The sequence below is a fragment of the Aquarana catesbeiana genome, linkage group LG05, assembly GCF_042186555.1.
Source record: "Aquarana catesbeiana isolate 2022-GZ linkage group LG05, ASM4218655v1, whole genome shotgun sequence".
Lineage (NCBI taxonomy): Eukaryota > Metazoa > Chordata > Amphibia > Anura > Ranidae > Aquarana > Aquarana catesbeiana.
In genome coordinates, this window is record NC_133328.1 from 62,208,442 (window position 1) to 62,226,556 (window position 18,115).

An 18,115-nucleotide genomic window follows, 5' to 3' on the forward strand; every position below is an offset into this window, starting at 1 on the left:
TCCCCCACTCATCCTAAAACTTCCCCGCAGGAACAGCCGGTGGGAGAGGAGGGAAGCCAGTAGCGCTGCAGGGGGGGAGCCAGGGCAGTAGGGGGAATCTGTGCTGTACAGGTTAATTAGGGTGTGCCTGGGCACACCTGGCACACCCTGTTCACATGTCTATGCTGGCCATCCCCTGTTACCTCCAGGAAAGGATGCTTAGAAAAGATTAGTGAGAAACTGCCCTCCTGTTATTGTTACTTTTGTATTGGAGTATTCTGAAACCTTATACACCTATATACCTATCCTTTAACTTACCTAAAATAAGAAAAGGAGCAGTTGCCACAGTAATAACAAAAGGCACTCCACATAGTAACAGCAGGCCAAAACTAGAGAGAATGGCTAATCCAGACATAATAACTCCGAAAGCAGCAACCCAGAATTTATTCCTCACACAGTCAAGTCTGCAAAGAATCAGAAAATCAGAAGTAGAGTTTATTTAACAAAACAGCCAAATAGTTTGGATGAGTCTCAAGTTTATACAGGTTATTGGCAGATGCATAATGAAGTTACAATATTAAAGCCAAAACTTTTATTTTAAATTTAGATAGTGTAAGCACTTTTTTTTATTACAGATATCCCATTGAAGATATTTACACTCACTTTCTGCCCCATAGACACCACAAGAAGTGAAAATAAATATTTTGATAAGTGAGGGGAATCCTCTCTTATTTGTCTCCAGAACAAGTGGTCACATAGTGAATAATTTCCCCGCTATTCTTGTTCTGATGACATCCAAAAATTATGGATTTTTCCCCTCACTTTCTGTTCTGGACAGTTATCACCAGGATAAATAGAGAGGGTAAATCTCAGTGGGTCCACAGACAGAAATAAAAAATTTGACAGGCTTGATAACCCTTTCCTACACTATCCAAAACTAAACCAAAGCAGTATTACATGTAAAACAAGTTTAGTCTAAGTGCTGCCATGATGGCTAATTCACTACACTATTGAATGTCACAACTGTACTGCAGATCCAGTGCAGTTTTAATAATGTAAACAAAGTGCTGATTTTTAATTGGGGAATAAAATATGAATGTAAAAGTTTATATGTGCATTTAACATATTTTATGCATGTTTTATAGTTGTAAAAGCCTCCCTTGTGTACACATGCAAGCTCTGAGTCAGCTGCGGGGCACTGCCATCTTGGATATAATGTCAGCAGCCTTAGTAGACTTAAAGTGACACTAATAGTATCCTCCTTCTCTCATTCCCCAGCTGTTGCATAAAAAGGTTATGTAGCAAAGTGAAAGGAAAGGCTGGATGAGCTTGACCAGCTCCGTGCATAATTAGACACTCCTAGAAGAGGAGAGGGCTATGACATGTAAGGAGGGAGGGGGCTGTGCTAGGGAATTTACTTTCCTGAAGAAGTAAAATTTGCTAGCAAGTTTAAATTCACATTACAAGAAAAAATTGTTTATGAATTGGAAAAACACATTAAAACATTTTTTGTGCTTTTACAGTATCTGTATTTTTTTTAAATTGGTGACAGATTCTCTTTAAAACCGGACTAGAGAAACGTGTAATCCAGATGATTTTTAACTGCTACATGTTCTGCTTTCAAAAAATAAAATAAAGGGATGCTTGAGGACATTGGCTCAGGATCTGGACCTGAATCCAGGACCTATGTTGCATCTGGCAGTAACTCCTTTACTGAGCCATCTAATCCTTTGGACAGCCTTACTTTCTATGTTGTTTTTGGGGAACCTTGAACTCTTTGCTCCTTTTATGAACTACCTTCTAAAGCCATGTCTTTGCACTTCCTGTTTGTCAGATTACTGTGTTCTTCTCCAGTCAATTGGGGTAATTTACTAAAACTGGAAAAGATGGAAACTGGAGTATCTATGCATAGTAACTAACCAATCAACCTTCTGACTTGAGCTTGTTCATTTAAGCTTTGGAAATGAAAGCTAGGAGTCGTATGCAACTGCTCCAGTCTTAGTAAATTCCCCTCAATATCTTGCTTCTTGCACTCCTGCTACATCTGTATCTTCACTACCACTTGTTACTGATCTTTGGCTTGTTTCTTGACTATGTTTCTGCTTGATCCCAACTGCAACCGCTTATTACTGATCTTGGGTTTGTTTACCGACTAAGCTTCTGCTTGATCTCTACCTACTGCATCTGCTACATCACCCCAGCTTGCTCACCTTCTGGTGGGGCAAATCTGAGGACCACAACTTGGAACAAGCACACAGTAGAACCCATCTGGAGCACTGGTTATTATTGCTTAGACCCCACACACCAAGTGAGATATCGTCATTCGCTAGGGGGACCTGCTTGTGTATTAATCCTGCTGGTTTCTGTGTGAGCCCTCCCACTGATATAGGTACTGGCCTCAGAGCCTGAACCCTGTTCATAACACTTTGATTTGTGAGCACTGGCTTATGAATTTTTTTGTTGCTTGCATTAATTATGCTTGGAGCAGGTTTAGTGACACTGACTTCCTTTTGCTTACCTCACGCATGTTATAATAGAAAAGAATATTGTAACAAAGTATGTAATGGAAAACAATGGGATCACAGATTTGGAAGTGCCTTCAAATTCCTGCTGTCGAGATACTGATGTGAAATACGATACCTAAAAAACAACAGCAAAGATATGTCATTTTTTTTTTCCTTGTCAAAAGAAGTTTATTGAGTATACAATGTTATAAAGATACATAAAGTAAGTTTACAAGGATCTATAAAGTAAGCTCATTGTTTTACAGTAGGGTTTATATAGGTAAATATCATGAAATTTCAAATATTAAACATTGGGTTCACGTAAACCTAAATTAAAGATATATATCATTTCCTTAGTTACTTTTGTAGGTATTTAAATGATTTATACCTACTATACATATTGTTTACAAGTAGAGTGTATATAGGTCAAATAAATTCTGATAATGAGCTTTAATCGTAAGGTGGAGAAAAGGAAAGAGAAAGAAGAAAAAGGGTTGAAAGGTAGAGGTATGGTCCACAAGGTTGTCCCGCTCGTCAGTTTATTATTCTTTTTAGTTCTCTTTGAAGCCTTAGAATGGCTGTCTCTGTAAGTCATTTAATCTGTTACCATGGCAACAGTACAGAGTCATTGAAGTTTGACAGGAACTGTTGTTTTATCCAAGGATGCCAAAGTTTTTCAAATTTTGGAATTTGATTTTGATCGATGGCTACCATCTTAGCATGGGACATTGTATTATTCATTCTGTGAATTGTTTCTGCTAGTACCAATGTAGGAGATTTCCATGCCTTGGCCACTGTTTGTTTTGCAGCCGTTATTAGTTGGATCATAAGTTTGAATTGAGAGAGTGTTAACCATTCCGGTTTTAGATTAAGTAAAGTTAAATATGGATCTGGTTGTATTATTTTTTTAAATATTTTAGATGCAATCACGAAGACTTCCTTCCAGAAGGTTTGGATTACTGGGCACGTCCACCATATGTGTAAATATGTGCCTATTTCTGGGCATCCTCGAAAACAAAGAGCTGAGGTATTAGGTGAATATTTTGCCACTCTAGCGGGTACAAGGTACCAGCGAGTTAGGACTTTATAATTTGTCTCCAGTGCTAAGATGTTGGGTGAAGATGACTTAGATGTGAGCCATATGTTAGACCAGTCCGTGTCTTCTAAAGTTCGTCCCAGGTCCTCCTCCCACCTCTGAACGTAAGAGGGTCTATTAAGATTTGCTACTCCATATAATTGATTATAAAGTGATGAAATTGTACCTTTAGCAAATGGATCTTTTGTACAGATTGATTCAAAAATGGATCATTGGGATAATGGTGTATCCCCCTTTAGGAATGGTGTATAGAAATTTTTGATTTGGAGATATCTAAATATCTCAGAGTTTGGTAGATCATATTTTTCTCTAAGCGATGGGAATGAAAGGAATGATTTAGATGCTATGAAGTCATTTAGTGTCTGAATGCCTGATGTTGTCCAAGCTTTAAAAGAATTTGGGTAGATCCATGCCGGATAAAAGGCCGGATTTCTGATAAAAGAAAGGAGAGGATTGTGTGGAGATTGTAACTGATATTTGGTTTTTAGTTTATCCCAGAGAGATAAGAAGTGTTTAGTTATGGGATTATGAATTTTAAAGCGGTCTTTAGGATCAAGCCATAATAAATTTGATATTAATAGAGAGTCATTTTCTGAAGCCTCTATAAATACCCATAATGGGATTTCCTGTTTTGCATGGTATTTGGACAGACTGGCCAAATGTGCCGCTCTGTAGTAGTTAGTAAAATTAGGGTATCCCAGGCCTCCTTTATTTTTGGGAAGATGTAGTGTGTGTATAGGTATACGTGGTTTAGAAGAGCCCCATATAAACGAAGTTGCTCTTTTTTGTACTATTCTCAAAAAATAGGAAGGAATTGGAATAGGGAGGACTCTGAATAGATAAAGCAATTTGGGTAGAATAGTCATTTTGATTGCATTAATCTTCCCCATCCAGGATAAAGGAAGTTGCGACCATTGTTTTATTAGATTTGTGATCTGTCTTAATACAGGAGGATAATTGGTTGAGAATAAGTCAGAATGAGAGGCTGTTAAATGAATTCCAAGATATGGGATTGATTTTTCTGCCCATGTGAATGGGAGTGCAGCCCTAGCCAGGATCAATTCCATGTTTGTGAGTGAAATATTAAGCACTAGGCATTTCTTAAGATTAATCATAAGGCCGGATAGGGCTGCAAATCCATGAAGAGCTGGTATTAAGTTAGGACCAGAGACCTGTGGTGATGATAGAAAAAGTAATATATCGTCTGCAAATATACATAATTTGTGTGTAATACCTCCTACTTCAATGCCAGTTATAGTTTGGTTTGTTCTGATATATTGGGCCATGGGTTCGAGTATAAGGGCAAATAATAAGGGAGATAATGGGCAACCCTGTCGGGTACCTCTTTCGATATTAAAGGCTTCAGATTTGTATCCAGCATATTTTATATAGGCTTTGGGTTTATTATATAATGCTTTGATCCATATTAAAAAGTGGGGTCCAAAACCCCATTTTTGTAATGAATATTGCATATATTGCCAGGATACTGTGTCAAATGCCCTCTTAATATCGAGAGATAGAAAACATAAAGGGATTTTCCGTTTTTTAGCAATATGTGCCAATAACACTGCCCTGCGTATACTATCGCCTGCCTGTCTATTTGGCATGAAGCCTACTTGATCTCTATGTATTAATTTTCCTATAATGCTATTGAGGCGTTTTGCTATTATTTTTGCTAATAATTTAATATCGAGGTTTAACAGAGAGATAGGCCGATAATTCACACAGGAAGTATCATCAGAAAGGGGTTTTGGGATCATACAAACAATTGCCATTAGTGTTTCTTGCCGAAAAGAATGTCCATCTAGAAGTTTGTTAAAAGTTTCAGTGAGAATGGGAGAGAGTATTTCTGAGAATGTTTTATAGTATAAAGCCGAGTAGCCGTCTGGGCCTGGTCTTTTGTTAAGTTTTAGGTTTTTTAGCAACTTCATCTATAGTTATAGGCTTTTTTGATTCTGAGATAACTCAGGTAAGGTTATTTTTGAGAAGAAGGATTCAGCCTCTGTAGGATTAAATTCATTGTTTGTCTTGTATAAAGTTGCGAGATGTGAGTGAAATTTATGGACTATTTTAACTGGATTACAAGTGTAAACATTTTTTGATAATTTCAAACGTATTGGTTTGAAAGATTTGTTAGTTGAATTTAATGCCCGAGCCAAATATGTACCTGGTTTGTTTGTATTCATGTAGAAATTGTGTTTGGAGCGTTTGAGGGATTTATCAACTGACTCAGTGAGAAATAGATCGTATTCCAATCTAGATTTTTCCAGATGAGATTTTGTACTCTGAGATGGATTATCTTGAAATGATATGTAGGCTGCATTAAAATTGAGTTCTAGTTTTTTTGCTAGATTTTTGCGTTCCCGTTTAAATAGTGCCATTTGTCTTTGTATTGTACCACGCAAGACAGGCTTATGAGCTTCCCACAGTGTTATTGGGGAGATGTCTGTTGTATTATTAATTGATATGTATTCCTTTAAAGCTTGTTCAATGGCCATCTGATGTAGTGGGTGTTTGAGCATTATGTCTGGTAAGTACCACGTTGGATCATGCGCTTTTGGTATGGCTGAGGCTATAATAGTGTATACTGCATTATGATCAGACCACGGAATCGGAATTATATCTGATGCAATAATTTCTGGTATCATTCCTATTGTTAGAAAAATATGATCTATTCTGGTGAAGGTTTGATGAGGGTGCGAGAAATAAGTGAATTTCTTTTTCATTGGGTTACTTTCTCTCCATGAATCTACCAGATTGTATTTGGAAAGAAGTTGAGAAAAAAGTAATCTAGAGGTTATTTTGGATGGTGTAAAAGGTGATTTATCTAGAAATGGGAGGAGGACCTGGTTCGAATCCCCACACATTATCACTGTTCCTATTTTGTGTGTATTAATCATATTAATATATGTGAGAGGAATGGTGTAGGTTGTTTGTTAGGAGCGTAGTAGGAAATCACCGTGATTGCTGTATCCATTATATAACCCATGAGTATTAGGTATCTACCTTCTGGGTCTTTAATTTCTGATGATAAGGTGAATGGTGTGGATCGGTGAAATGCAATTAGAGTTCCCCTTTGCTTGGTACAGGCAGAAGCCGTGTAAATTTGTTGATAAAAAGGAGAAATATATTTTGGAGTAGAATCTTTGGTGAAGTGTGTTTCTTGGAGGCATACTATGTGAGCCTTCTTGTTATGGAAAGTACGGAAGGCTTTGGTCCTTTTTTGAGGGACATTTATTCCCTGAACATTCAGGGAAAGTATATTCAGTGGTGCCATGGCAATAGATCAAATAGTTTTGACTTACTTTTTGTTATGCAGAGCTGACTGCACAGATCAACCTGTGTGGACTGAAGAGATGAAAAGATAGAAAAGAAACCAGTGAATTCTGGAGTAAAGAGTAAACAAAAAACATATGAGATTAGATGATACATTGTATAATTTATTTTTTGCAAGTAATCACAATTTACCCGTGAAAGAGAATAAATATCTCTCTCAGGGGAATAAGTGCCTTCGTCACACTCCCACATAATATGGTTGGGAGAATGAGGAGGGCTAATGGGGGTACACGGATCTTCTGCTTACAGGAGAGAAGTGCTATGTCAAAAGACATCAAAATGATGTTTCATTAGTTGGAGTGCAGAATATAGTTTTTGTTGAAATTATTTATTCCAGGGTGGTTGTATATGGTTAGTCTTGCCCTAGGCTAAATAATTCAGTTAGAAAGGTACTGTTAATAACTTTGGTATTGATGAAGATAGTTTGAATTATTTTGGGATTTTAACCCTTTTAGAGTAAACAATTACATATTTTATTCATATGTAACTGTTTAGATATGTTAATTCATAAAATTGAGGTTGTATTGCTTCAGATTAGAATAAACAAAAACATAATTCTAGGAACTAGTTAGGTAATAAAATATTTGTTTTAAGAAAAGAAAGAAAAAAAAAAAAAAAAAAAGCTTCCATTACTTCTGGATTATTGAACATATTTGTCCTAAAAAGTAATAAATCTATTGTTATTACCTGATAATATATAACTGAACAAGAATTTCCTTATTTCACTTATATATTCTAAGGCTATATGAATCAGAAGTAATAAGAAATATAACTGGAATGTAACACGATCCCACACAGTGTGTGACTATCAGAATGCAGTTACATTCAGTTATAAATATAGGTTTTTTATAGAGAACCATCTCTTAGTATAATAAATGAAGAGATATCAGGAATTAGGATGTCAGTCCATTGAATCTTCTTGGTCCATGGATGATGTGGCATAACGGCCTCTTTTGTGAGAATGATGATTCCCATTTTGTTCTGGAATTTGCTGGGTGCTGCCTGAAGTTGAAGATGATGCCATTCTTCTGCGTGTGGGAGTGTTGCTGCTTGTGGGTTCTGTCAGATTTAATTTTAAAAGGGTTTGTTGTAGTTCATCTGCTGATCTGCTTCTGTAAATTGTACCTTGGTAGTTAAATCTGACTGAAAAGGGGAAGCCCCATTGATACATAATGTTGTGGCGTTGCAGTTTCATTAGTTGGGGTTTCATGGATCGTCTTTTAGTAATAGTAAGTTGGGATAGGTCAGCAAAAATTTGATAATTGTGTCCTTGAAAATTAAGTTCCTTTTTTTCTCTTGCAGCAATTAGTATTTGTTCTTTCGTTCTGTAATAATGAAATTTTGTGATTATAGCACGTGGGGGTCCATCTTTCTTTTTGGCTGTGAGGGCTCTGTGTACTCTGTCCAGTTCTAAACGTTCAATAGGGATATCTGGCTTTAGTTCTTGTAATAGAGCAGTAATAGTAGATTGCAGGTCTGTCACAGTTTCAGGTATTCCCCTTATGCGCAAGTTTGAACGTCTGGCTCTATTTTCGTAATCTTCGAGCTTAGTTTGAAGTATTAAATTCTCTTTTTTTAATTGTTCCAATTCTGTTATATTTTCTTGGGTTGTAATTTCAATTTCATCCATTTTTATTTCTAAGGCTGCGGTGCGGTTTCCCAGCTCTCTTATTTCTTTGGTTAGGCTGTTTGTTATTTGGTCTGAGGTTTGTTTTAAAGCCTTATGAAGCATCTTTTCAAATTGTAATAATATTACTGGGGATACTGAGGAGGCTTGTGGAGAAGTTTGTGAGAGGATTTGTTCTGTATCTGACTCAAATGGAGAGTCTTGCTGTGACATTTTCTGTCTGTGAGAGCGCCCTGATGCTGTATCTTGTGAGGTGACTGGAGCTGCTTCAGCTGCAGTGAGTGCCTGTGAGCTCTTTGTGAGGTGATTTTTATTTCTGCCACGGTTTCCTCCCAGTACCATATTTCCTGCCCAAACTTTCACAGTTTATTCCCTGGGGCAAAAAGGTTCAAACGGATACCTTTTGAGCCTGCAGGCTCCGCTTTGTCCTTCTCTTCTCTCCTCAGCGGTGTGGAGCTCTAACAATGCATGTCTGCTCCGCTAGGCTCCGCCTCCTGCCCCCCGATATGTCATTTTTTTTAAGCCTACAGCAATGGTTTAGAGATGTGTAGTGCTATAAAATTGATATCTGCTACCTTACCCTTACATATGAGATAATTTGCTGTCTTTTCATTTACCTTAAAGTGGAGTTTCACCTAAAAGAGGAACTTCCACTTATCTGTCTCCTCCCCCCTCTGGTGCCACATTTAGCACCTTTTGGGGGGGAGCGGGTACCTGTTTTTGACAGGTACCCTGGGATAGTGAAGAATTAGTAGCAGATGTCAAGCCAGGGGCCCAGCCAGTGGAGGTGAAGCTTGCAGAGCATTACTGTGTGCCAAGCCAGGAACCGAGCAGGCCAGTGGGGTGAAGCTTGAAGAGTGTCTGTGAGTGCCAAGCTAGGGACCCAGCAGGGATGCGGGGGTGACGCTTGAGGAAGATACTCATTGAGAAGATTGGAAGTGCTCAGGAGATCCAGTGGCAGTGGATCAGCGGGTTGAGCGAGGATCTAAAAAGGAGACTATGGAGGAAGTGAAAGAGTTCATTACAACCTTTGTTAGAAACTGTTCAAGATTGTTGCCATAGGAGACAGTGTGTCTACACATGCAGACGTGGTGTTCAGCTGGGTGCCTTTCCCTGCATGACTGCCTACCTATAGAAGTCTCAGAGTTTGCTAATTAAAATTGCAACTACTGAAGGGTGTCCTGGCCCAACCCTCTCTACCACATTATCAAAAAGATGGGCAGCTCCAAGAACCTTAACATGATATGGTACCAACATCCCTAAAATTTATAAAAGACAGCAAATGGGGATAGGGGACTTTTAAGGTACATTTTTATGAAAAGTTAATATACTAGAATCTAAAAATGTAAATTGTTTATTCCAAAAAATTCATAAAAAGTAGAGAATACAGTATAGAACACAGTCATAGGTACATACACATTTGACTATTGATGACAGCGAAACAAACTGTAGTCACATACAAATAAATAAATATTACATCCACAACTTTCGACATGTTTCGCCGATGTGGCTTCATCAGGAAAGGGACGTGACACTTTATTTGGTAACCATAAAAACATACATATTTCACAGCTTTATGTGTATGGAAAGAAAAAGAAAAAATATAGAATTAATAAGTGACATTTTTATTTTGCGTATTGTAAATCAGCACACACATGGCTATGAAAGAAAAAAAAAAAAAAACCCACAAGAACCCACCCCAACCCCCCCAAGGAAGAAGAAAATCTCCCATATCTTAAGGGGCATAAGAGTGTGCTCAAATGGTGTTTCTCCCAGGCAGATTGGCATTGCTTGACCCCACCTTGGTCCCAGGGTAACCAGATCTCCCGTAGCGAGGGATGTTGCTAGTTCGAAATCACATAATAATGCCTGTAACACGCAACGTGTATTCAATATTTATAGGGTTTGAGGGAGGGGAGGACAAATTCAGAACAGGCCCCAAACATACATGAATTGTACTTACCTCCAAAAAAGAAAAACTTCACAAAAAGTATTTACTGGGAGCTCTTATGGGCGAAGCAAAGGAATTTTCCTTAGTTTAATATTGGCATAAGTGCAGGTTGCTCTTATTTCAAAGATTTTCAGTAATGATGGTAACCCCTATTTGTGAAAGCCCCCCACACACCCGGCAGTCATCAAAAACCACAAGGTAGTGGAGGCACATAGGGCAGAAAGATAATCAACAAACACAGTCAGTGACCAAAGGACGCAGACTCAAGGTCAAGCCTATCAATAAAATAACAAAGAACAAAATAAGTATTAAAATAGAAACTGCAAGCTAGTACCCAAGATTCAGTAAACATTGAAGGGGATTGGTATACCACTAACTAAGAAGCTCTTACCTGTGAGACCAAGGTCCATATCACCTGAGCTCCCAAAGACTCCCAGCACAGCAAACGTCATGACGGGCTTAAATATCCCCCCCGTTGGCACCAAAACACGGAGTGTGACGTCACGCCATGATGACGCAACGCGGACGCTACAAGGAGAGCGCGCGAAACACGGAATACCTGGATGTCAGAAGTGTGTAACCGCCGACGCACGCCACAGGTCCCCACTGCAAACATGCAGTGCAGATTCCATCTGCAGGTAGGAGTGTCTGTAGGCTGTGCTGATGGTAAGACCGCGGGATACCGAGACCTTTTGTACGTGATTTCCGGGTAAGGCTTAACAAATTTTTAAATTCTTTGATCAGCTGTCAGCAAATACCAAAATTTATTATAGATATTTATATATCAAAGAATTTCAAAATTTGTTAAGCCTTACCCGGAAATCACGTACAAAAGGTCTCGGTCGTTATGGGACATTTTGGTGGCTAGCCACTATCAAGGCACAGATACAGCCAGACCCCAAATACCTGGCACTTACCGCTGTGGTAGGTGCAACTTTTGTCCCTTCATTCTTGAGGGAAGAAGTGTTGTACTTCCGGATAATAAATCATGAACCCCTAAACATAGGACCAACTGCCAATCAGTGGGCTCAGTCTGTTTAATGATGTGCTCCTGTGGAGCCTTCTATATAGGCAAAACGAAACGCCCCTTATATTGTAGAATAAGAGATCATGTCTCTTTAATCTCAAAACATAGGATGGAAACACCTATTAGCCGCCATGTAGGACTATACCATTATTTCAATCTCAAATCTATTGTTTTTTTCAGTTTGGAGCATTTACCCCAACAGGGACGTGGGGGTGACATGGATAAAAAGTTATTGCAGTTGGAGACAAGATGGATTTATTCATTACAAGCAACCCGGCATCCGGGGCTAAATGAGGGAATAAGCTATAAACTATTCTTGTAATGGGCTTGCATTCCTGCCCCTTTTCATTCCCCCCCCCCCTTCTGTCTTCGCCACCACACTTTCTTGTTTTTTTCCTCCTTGCACCACTCTGGATTATTGGAGAGCCCGATATGTATGTGCTGGACTGATGTCGGGGATGTTCTCTTTGACACGGCGTCTGCCAGTTCTTTTTCCTCTTACAATGAGGTTTTATTATTATTCAAAATGTAACATATTTTGTGTACAATATTTGATGTTTGTTTATAGATATTGATCTAATTGATTGAGAAAAATCTTTTCCAAAAAGATATACTGCACATATGTGATTGTGGTTGCACCTATGTATTCACTGTAATTTTTTAACCAATTTTTTTTTTCTTTCTCTCTCTCATTTAGATGTGCCGCGCTAACTACACTTCGGTTTCCCTTTCTGCCATAGATCCCCGAACGGACGCCCAAGGGTGTGCAGCGGGATTGGCACCTCCTATTCATTGGGGTTTCCATATTCTGCTGCATGCCCGCCTTGAGGGTGTATATGTGACACGGCATCCCGAGGTTTTACCATCAGCACAGCCTACAGACACGCCTACCCGCAGATGGAATCTCCATCTCCGGGCGGTGTCTGCACTGCATGTTTGCGGTGGGGACCTGTGGCGTGCGTCGACGGTTACACACTTACGACATCTGGGTATTCCGTGTCTCGCGCACTCTCCTTGTAGCGTCCGCATTGCGTCATCACGTCGTGACGTCACATGCCGTGTTTTGGTGCCAACGGGGGGGATATTTAAACCCGTCGTGGCGTTTGCTGTGCTGGGAGTCTTTGGGAGCTCAGGTGATATGGGCGTTGGTTTAACAGGTAAGAGCTTCTTAGTTAGTGGTATACCAATCCCCTTCAATGTTTACTGAAACTTGGATACTAGCTTGCAGTTTTTATTTTAATACTTATTTTGTTCTTTGTTATTTTATTGATAGGCTTGACCTTGAGTCTGCGTCCTTTGGTTACTGGCTGCGTTTGCTGATTATCTCTCTGCCCTATGTGCCTCCACTACCTTGTGGTTTTTGATGACCGCCAGGTGTGTGGGGGCTTTCAAAAATAGAGGTTTCCATCATTACTGAACATCTTTGAAATAAGAGCAACCTGCACTTATGCCAATATTAAACTAAGGAAAATTCCTTTGCTTCGCCCATATGCGGTCCCAGTAAATACTTTTTGTGAAGTTTTTCTTTTTTGGAGATGAGTAAAATTCATGTATGTTTGGGGCCTGTTCTGAATTTGTCCTCCCCTCCCTCAATACTTATAAATATTGAATACACGTTGCGTGTTACAGCATTATTATGTGATTTCGAATAAACAACATCCCTCCCTATGGGAGATCTGGTTACCCTGGGACCAAGGTGGGGTCAAGCAATGCCAATCTGCTTGGGAGAAACACCATTTGAGCACACTCTTATGCCCTTTAAGGTATGGGAGATTTTCTTCTTCCTTGGGGGGGTTGGGCGGGTTGGGGGGTTCTTGTGGGTTTTTTTTTTCTTTCATAGCCATGTGTGTGCTGATTTACAATACGCAAAATAAAAATGTCACTTATTAATTCAATATTTTTTCTTTTTCTTTCCATACACCTAAAGCTGTGAAAGCTTGTGGACGTAATATTTATTTATTTGTATGTGACTACAGTTTGTTTCGCTGTCATCAATAGGCAAATGTGTATGTACCTATGACTGTGTTCTATACTGTATTCTCTACTTTTTATGAATTTTTTGGAATAAACAATTTAAATTTTTAGATTCTAGTATATTTACTTTTCATATAAAATGTACCTTAAAAGTCCCCTATACCCATTTGCTGCCTCTCTCCCACAGTTCTGTTCAAGACAAAATAAATCTCTTTGCATTCAAGAAGTGTCTGGCTCCCATTAATCTACCTTACATTGCACCCACCATGCCTCGTAACCCACTCTACACAGAGGGATGTCAGCTGTCCCTAACTCTGGAGGTCACAATTAGGCCTTGAGAGGCCCGGGACTTGGCTACACTTCTTTCACCATATTTTTCATTGCAGTGTTTCTGATCTTTTTAATCTCTTTTCAGCATCCTAAAAGTCCAAGGAGTCATATTCTGCTGCACTTTTTGTGTACTATACATGTAATGTCCCCTGATGTAGATCCATCTCTCGCCGCCTGCCACACCTGGAAAAAAAAAAAACCTCCAGCTTTGTTGAAAGCTCCCCACTGAATGCCTGCTCTTCCATCTGACATTTCTTAAATAGCTAAATGACGTCAACATGGGGACAAGGTGCTTTGGGGTAGAGGGGCCTCCCTGTCCCAAAGCACCCCCCCCATGTTGAGGGCATGTGGCCTGGTAAGCTTCAGGAGGGGGGTGCTTGCTCATCCCCCCTCTTTTCTGGCCTACTGGGCTGCAAATTTTTTTCTAAAAAATAGCATGGGGTCTCTTCTAAAATCCATACCAGAACCTTATCCGAGAATGCAGCTTAGAATCCATACCAGACATGAAGGGCCTGGTGTGGATTGGGGGGGACCCCTAGCTGTTTTTTTCAGAATTTCCTATTGCCGGAATTGTTTTATTTACATTTCAGCTGTCAGTGAGGAAGCCCGCTGACAGCTCATGAGTCATCGGTTGTGAAGGACACGGCGGCCTGGTTTTCCGCCCCACTTCTTAACAACCAGCTATTCTTTACAAAGAATTCGAATTGGTCGATCATTTTTCCACCGATCCGAAATTGAATCTTTCCGAAAATTTGGAATTAGTTAGAAAACAAATAACTAAAAATGAATTTTTGTTGAAATTCTTTACTATTTCGGAGAGTCGGATACATACGAGTCTCCGAATAACCACAAATTTGTCCGAATTTGTATTCGGACAGAAACAAATTGCACATGTCTATTACAGAGTACTACTTTAAAAGTCGACTTAGCAACTGGTTAGAAAAATAAAAACAATTTCCATCAAATGCGATAAATAGATTAGAAGAAGAAAAGGCAACAATCTCATATGTTTGTATAGTAAAAGAAAGTCTTACCTGTACATTTTTAAGTTGTAGAGAATCAATATTGACTGATTTGATAAAGTGCTCAATCCATAGCAGGCTGTTCTCTCTGTCGTGTTCATTCTCCTCTCTCAGGTAATACACCAACCGAACTGCTTTAGCTTTCTCCACGGTGTTGTTAGGACTGAGTGTCACTCCACCCAGGGATGTTCCTAGGAATGCTTTACCCTGAAACATGGGGTAGCTAATACTTAGTGTCTCTATCAAACTCAAATTACTTTGTACTGAAGATAGAAGTGGATTAACTGCCATACATTTCCTCTCCTGTACCTCTGCGCATAGACGTTGGAAATTTAGAATCACATCACCATCAGGCTGAGTCACAGTAATGCTCATATTCTGCACCATCTCATCCAGGTTCATCAGCTCTCTAAATGAATCAACATTGATAATATTATCAGACATGCTGACAGCAATGAGAGAAACAAATGAACCTTCTGTATAGAGTCTCTGTGCAGAGAAATGCCCGGAGTCGTTGGTTGGGAAATGTGTCCTCACAAATTCTCTCTCAGATTTAGCTGGACCTCCTATTGGGGTGAACTCATTTTCTATGTCATTAGCCTGCCTTTGGGGTAAAAAGTAAAAGCCGGCTCCCAGACCTGCAGATATGACCATGGGAATAAAGAGAAACCACCAGGGGTACCTGCTCACCACTTTCCCCAGCTTGTAGAATACAAGAGCGAGAGGTCTCTGTATACAGTCTGTCCGACAACCAGCCATTCTTCACTCTGCAGTCAGCTTCTCTTACAATATCGATGAGCAGAACAATTGGAGACCAGTTTCATTTATAATAGGACAATGAGATTTGTCAAAAGTGTCATCCTATGCTATTGCTAATGTGATTCCCAACGCATAAATGTAAAACAGTTCTGCTTTGTAGGATGTTTATTGAGCGTATAATGACATGGTAACTGCAAACAGATCATATTTAACCTTTGTACTTGAGAGATATTGTATTCAAATGTCATTTTTATAGTGTTGCTAAATAGGGAATCAAATTATAACATACCAAAAGAGATACCTGGCACCATTTGCACAGCTGGCGGGGTGTTAGTTGTGGGTATTGAGGGCCTTGACCCCGTAGTCCACAGGTGGCGAATAAGGCAATCAGAAAACAAAAAATAGAAATCGCGCTGGTGTTAAAAATATCAACATAAACAGCTGCTGGCAACTAAATAGCAAGACAAAACTTTGTAGCGATATATAACATGTATGCTGCTGTGCTAAAACAGTGATATTAAATACTAATACAAAAATGAAGAAAAGTTATTTTTGGGATAATTTAAAGTCCAAAGTGTGTGCCTTGGCGGCAAACGTCACGGATGATGTTAAGCGACAGTCATGCTAATCCATTGCTGTAATCACCATGTGAACCATCACCAGTATACAAAATGCAAGCTTACCAGTTTGAAATGACTCCACTACAGAGTCCAGTTCGCCTGTTGTAAACACTTAGGAGACAATCCAATTTACACCGCTTGGTTCTAGTATATCAGACTGACTTGCTCTCCAAGGTGTATAAAATTAGTAAGGACCATATATTACTAACATCCACATGGAATCAAAGCGAAGGAAACCACATAGTGTAAATCCGCATGATAAAAATGAATATGCGCATAAAACATAATTTCCAAGCTGTACAGCAGAGATTCCAAGTCTAAAATGGCATGGCAGTGTGGCGTGTGCAGGCTTCGCCCAACACGTTTTGTCACCTAGGACATCATCTGGGTGCCAAAACTCGTTGGGAGGAGCCTAAGCACGCGCACTGTACTGGTAATTTAACTGCCATTTTTAAAAATTTGTAAATGTGACTTTTGCTTTAGTACATTGTACACGTGCAGCATTGACACAGGCAGGTTTAGGGCATCCCTCGAGGAATTATGCATTTTAAATGATTTAAAATATAGCCCTTTAAGCCTTTTTTAAAGTGCTGCTCCCCACTGAATGACATTTTTTAAAAACTGTTTTCTACATTGGTACATATTCCCACCCATGGCAGTGCCTGAAATAACAAAATAAAAACAAACTATCTACAGTGGCTGTCATTGCCCTCTGCTATGGCTGAATAATAGATCATTCTGAATGTGCAAAACTTTGAGATCTCCTTGTTGTATAGAGCTGAGTTGATAAAAGAGTAATTTGGATTTTTCCAATGTAAAAAGATTCAAGCTTAGTTCGATCTGTTTGGGTGGGGATTTGACTATGTATGGGATTTTTCTAGGATGATAACAAGTGCTTTGCCTCAGTAAGGCAAAGTAAGGGAACATGTTTTAATACGATGTCCAAGATACATGGCAGAGATATACAGAATTGATCTATAGCTCTAGTCTGAATTTTCCTTTTTAGTATTTTCCACTATCATAGAAGATAATAAGAAGATGCCTTAGAGGATTCTCTGAGCCTGACATAATGTCTTCCCTAGTGGTATTCAGGTACTTGTGGTCAATGCGTGGACTTTTTTTTGGGTTTATTTGTAGTGTCGTTTTTAATTACCATCCAATGCTGTTCTCCTGAAGAAGTGGATTACAATCCAAGCAATGCGTCAAGCTAGACCATAGATTTATTTTGTGACAAGTTGTATAAATTAACCTGCAAAAGTCAGAATGACCATTTGTTCCAAAGATGGTTTGTTGTGTTCGAATACCTATGGCAAGTGGAGGTAGCTTTAAATCCATGCTTTTATTGATTTTACACCTTATGAATTCTTTATAATAAAGTTATTGATATTTTTAGTTCAATTTAATCTGTGCGAATAATGCCTCAAAAATCCTGCCACACAATTTTTTCAAGTGCTTTGTCTCAGGATTACAGGCAAGTATTATATTATTTTTTGAAGGAAGCAGTAAATGAACTTTAACCGTTTCAATACCGGACACCTTCACCTCCCTCCTGCCCAAGCCAATTTTCATCTTTCAGAGCCGTCACACTTTGAATGCCAATTACTCGGCCATGCAACACTGTACCCATATGAATTTTTTTTATCATAGAATGTTCTTTTGGTAGTATTTAATCACCACTGGGGTTTTCATTTTTTTGGAATATAAACAAAAAATACTGAAAAAAAACACGTCTTTTTTTCTGCTATAAAATTTTACAAATAAATAATCTTTCTTCAAAAATGTAGGTCAAAATGTATTCTGCTACATTTCTTTGTTAAAATAATCCAAATTAGGTTTCAATCAGGGTCAAAACAATTATTTAATCTGTATTTTAGTCTACAAAGCATGGTA

The 18,115-nt window shown here is 39.0% G+C and overlaps 1 protein-coding gene across 1 annotated transcript in view; it reads right to left on the reverse strand.

The window, feature by feature from the left end:
- LOC141145936 (patched domain-containing protein 3-like) overlaps positions 1-15,605 on the reverse strand; it is a 29,617-nt gene extending 14,012 nt beyond the window's left edge. The window contains exons 1-3 of the mRNA XM_073632731.1: positions 14,859-15,605; positions 2,498-2,619; positions 298-443 (exon numbers count right to left, since the gene is read on the reverse strand). Coding sequence (XP_073488832.1) covers positions 298-443; positions 2,498-2,619; positions 14,859-15,605 — 1,015 coding nt within the window. The remainder of the gene's footprint in view (positions 1-297; positions 444-2,497; positions 2,620-14,858) is intronic.
- Positions 15,606-18,115: the final 2,510 nt, after the last annotated feature.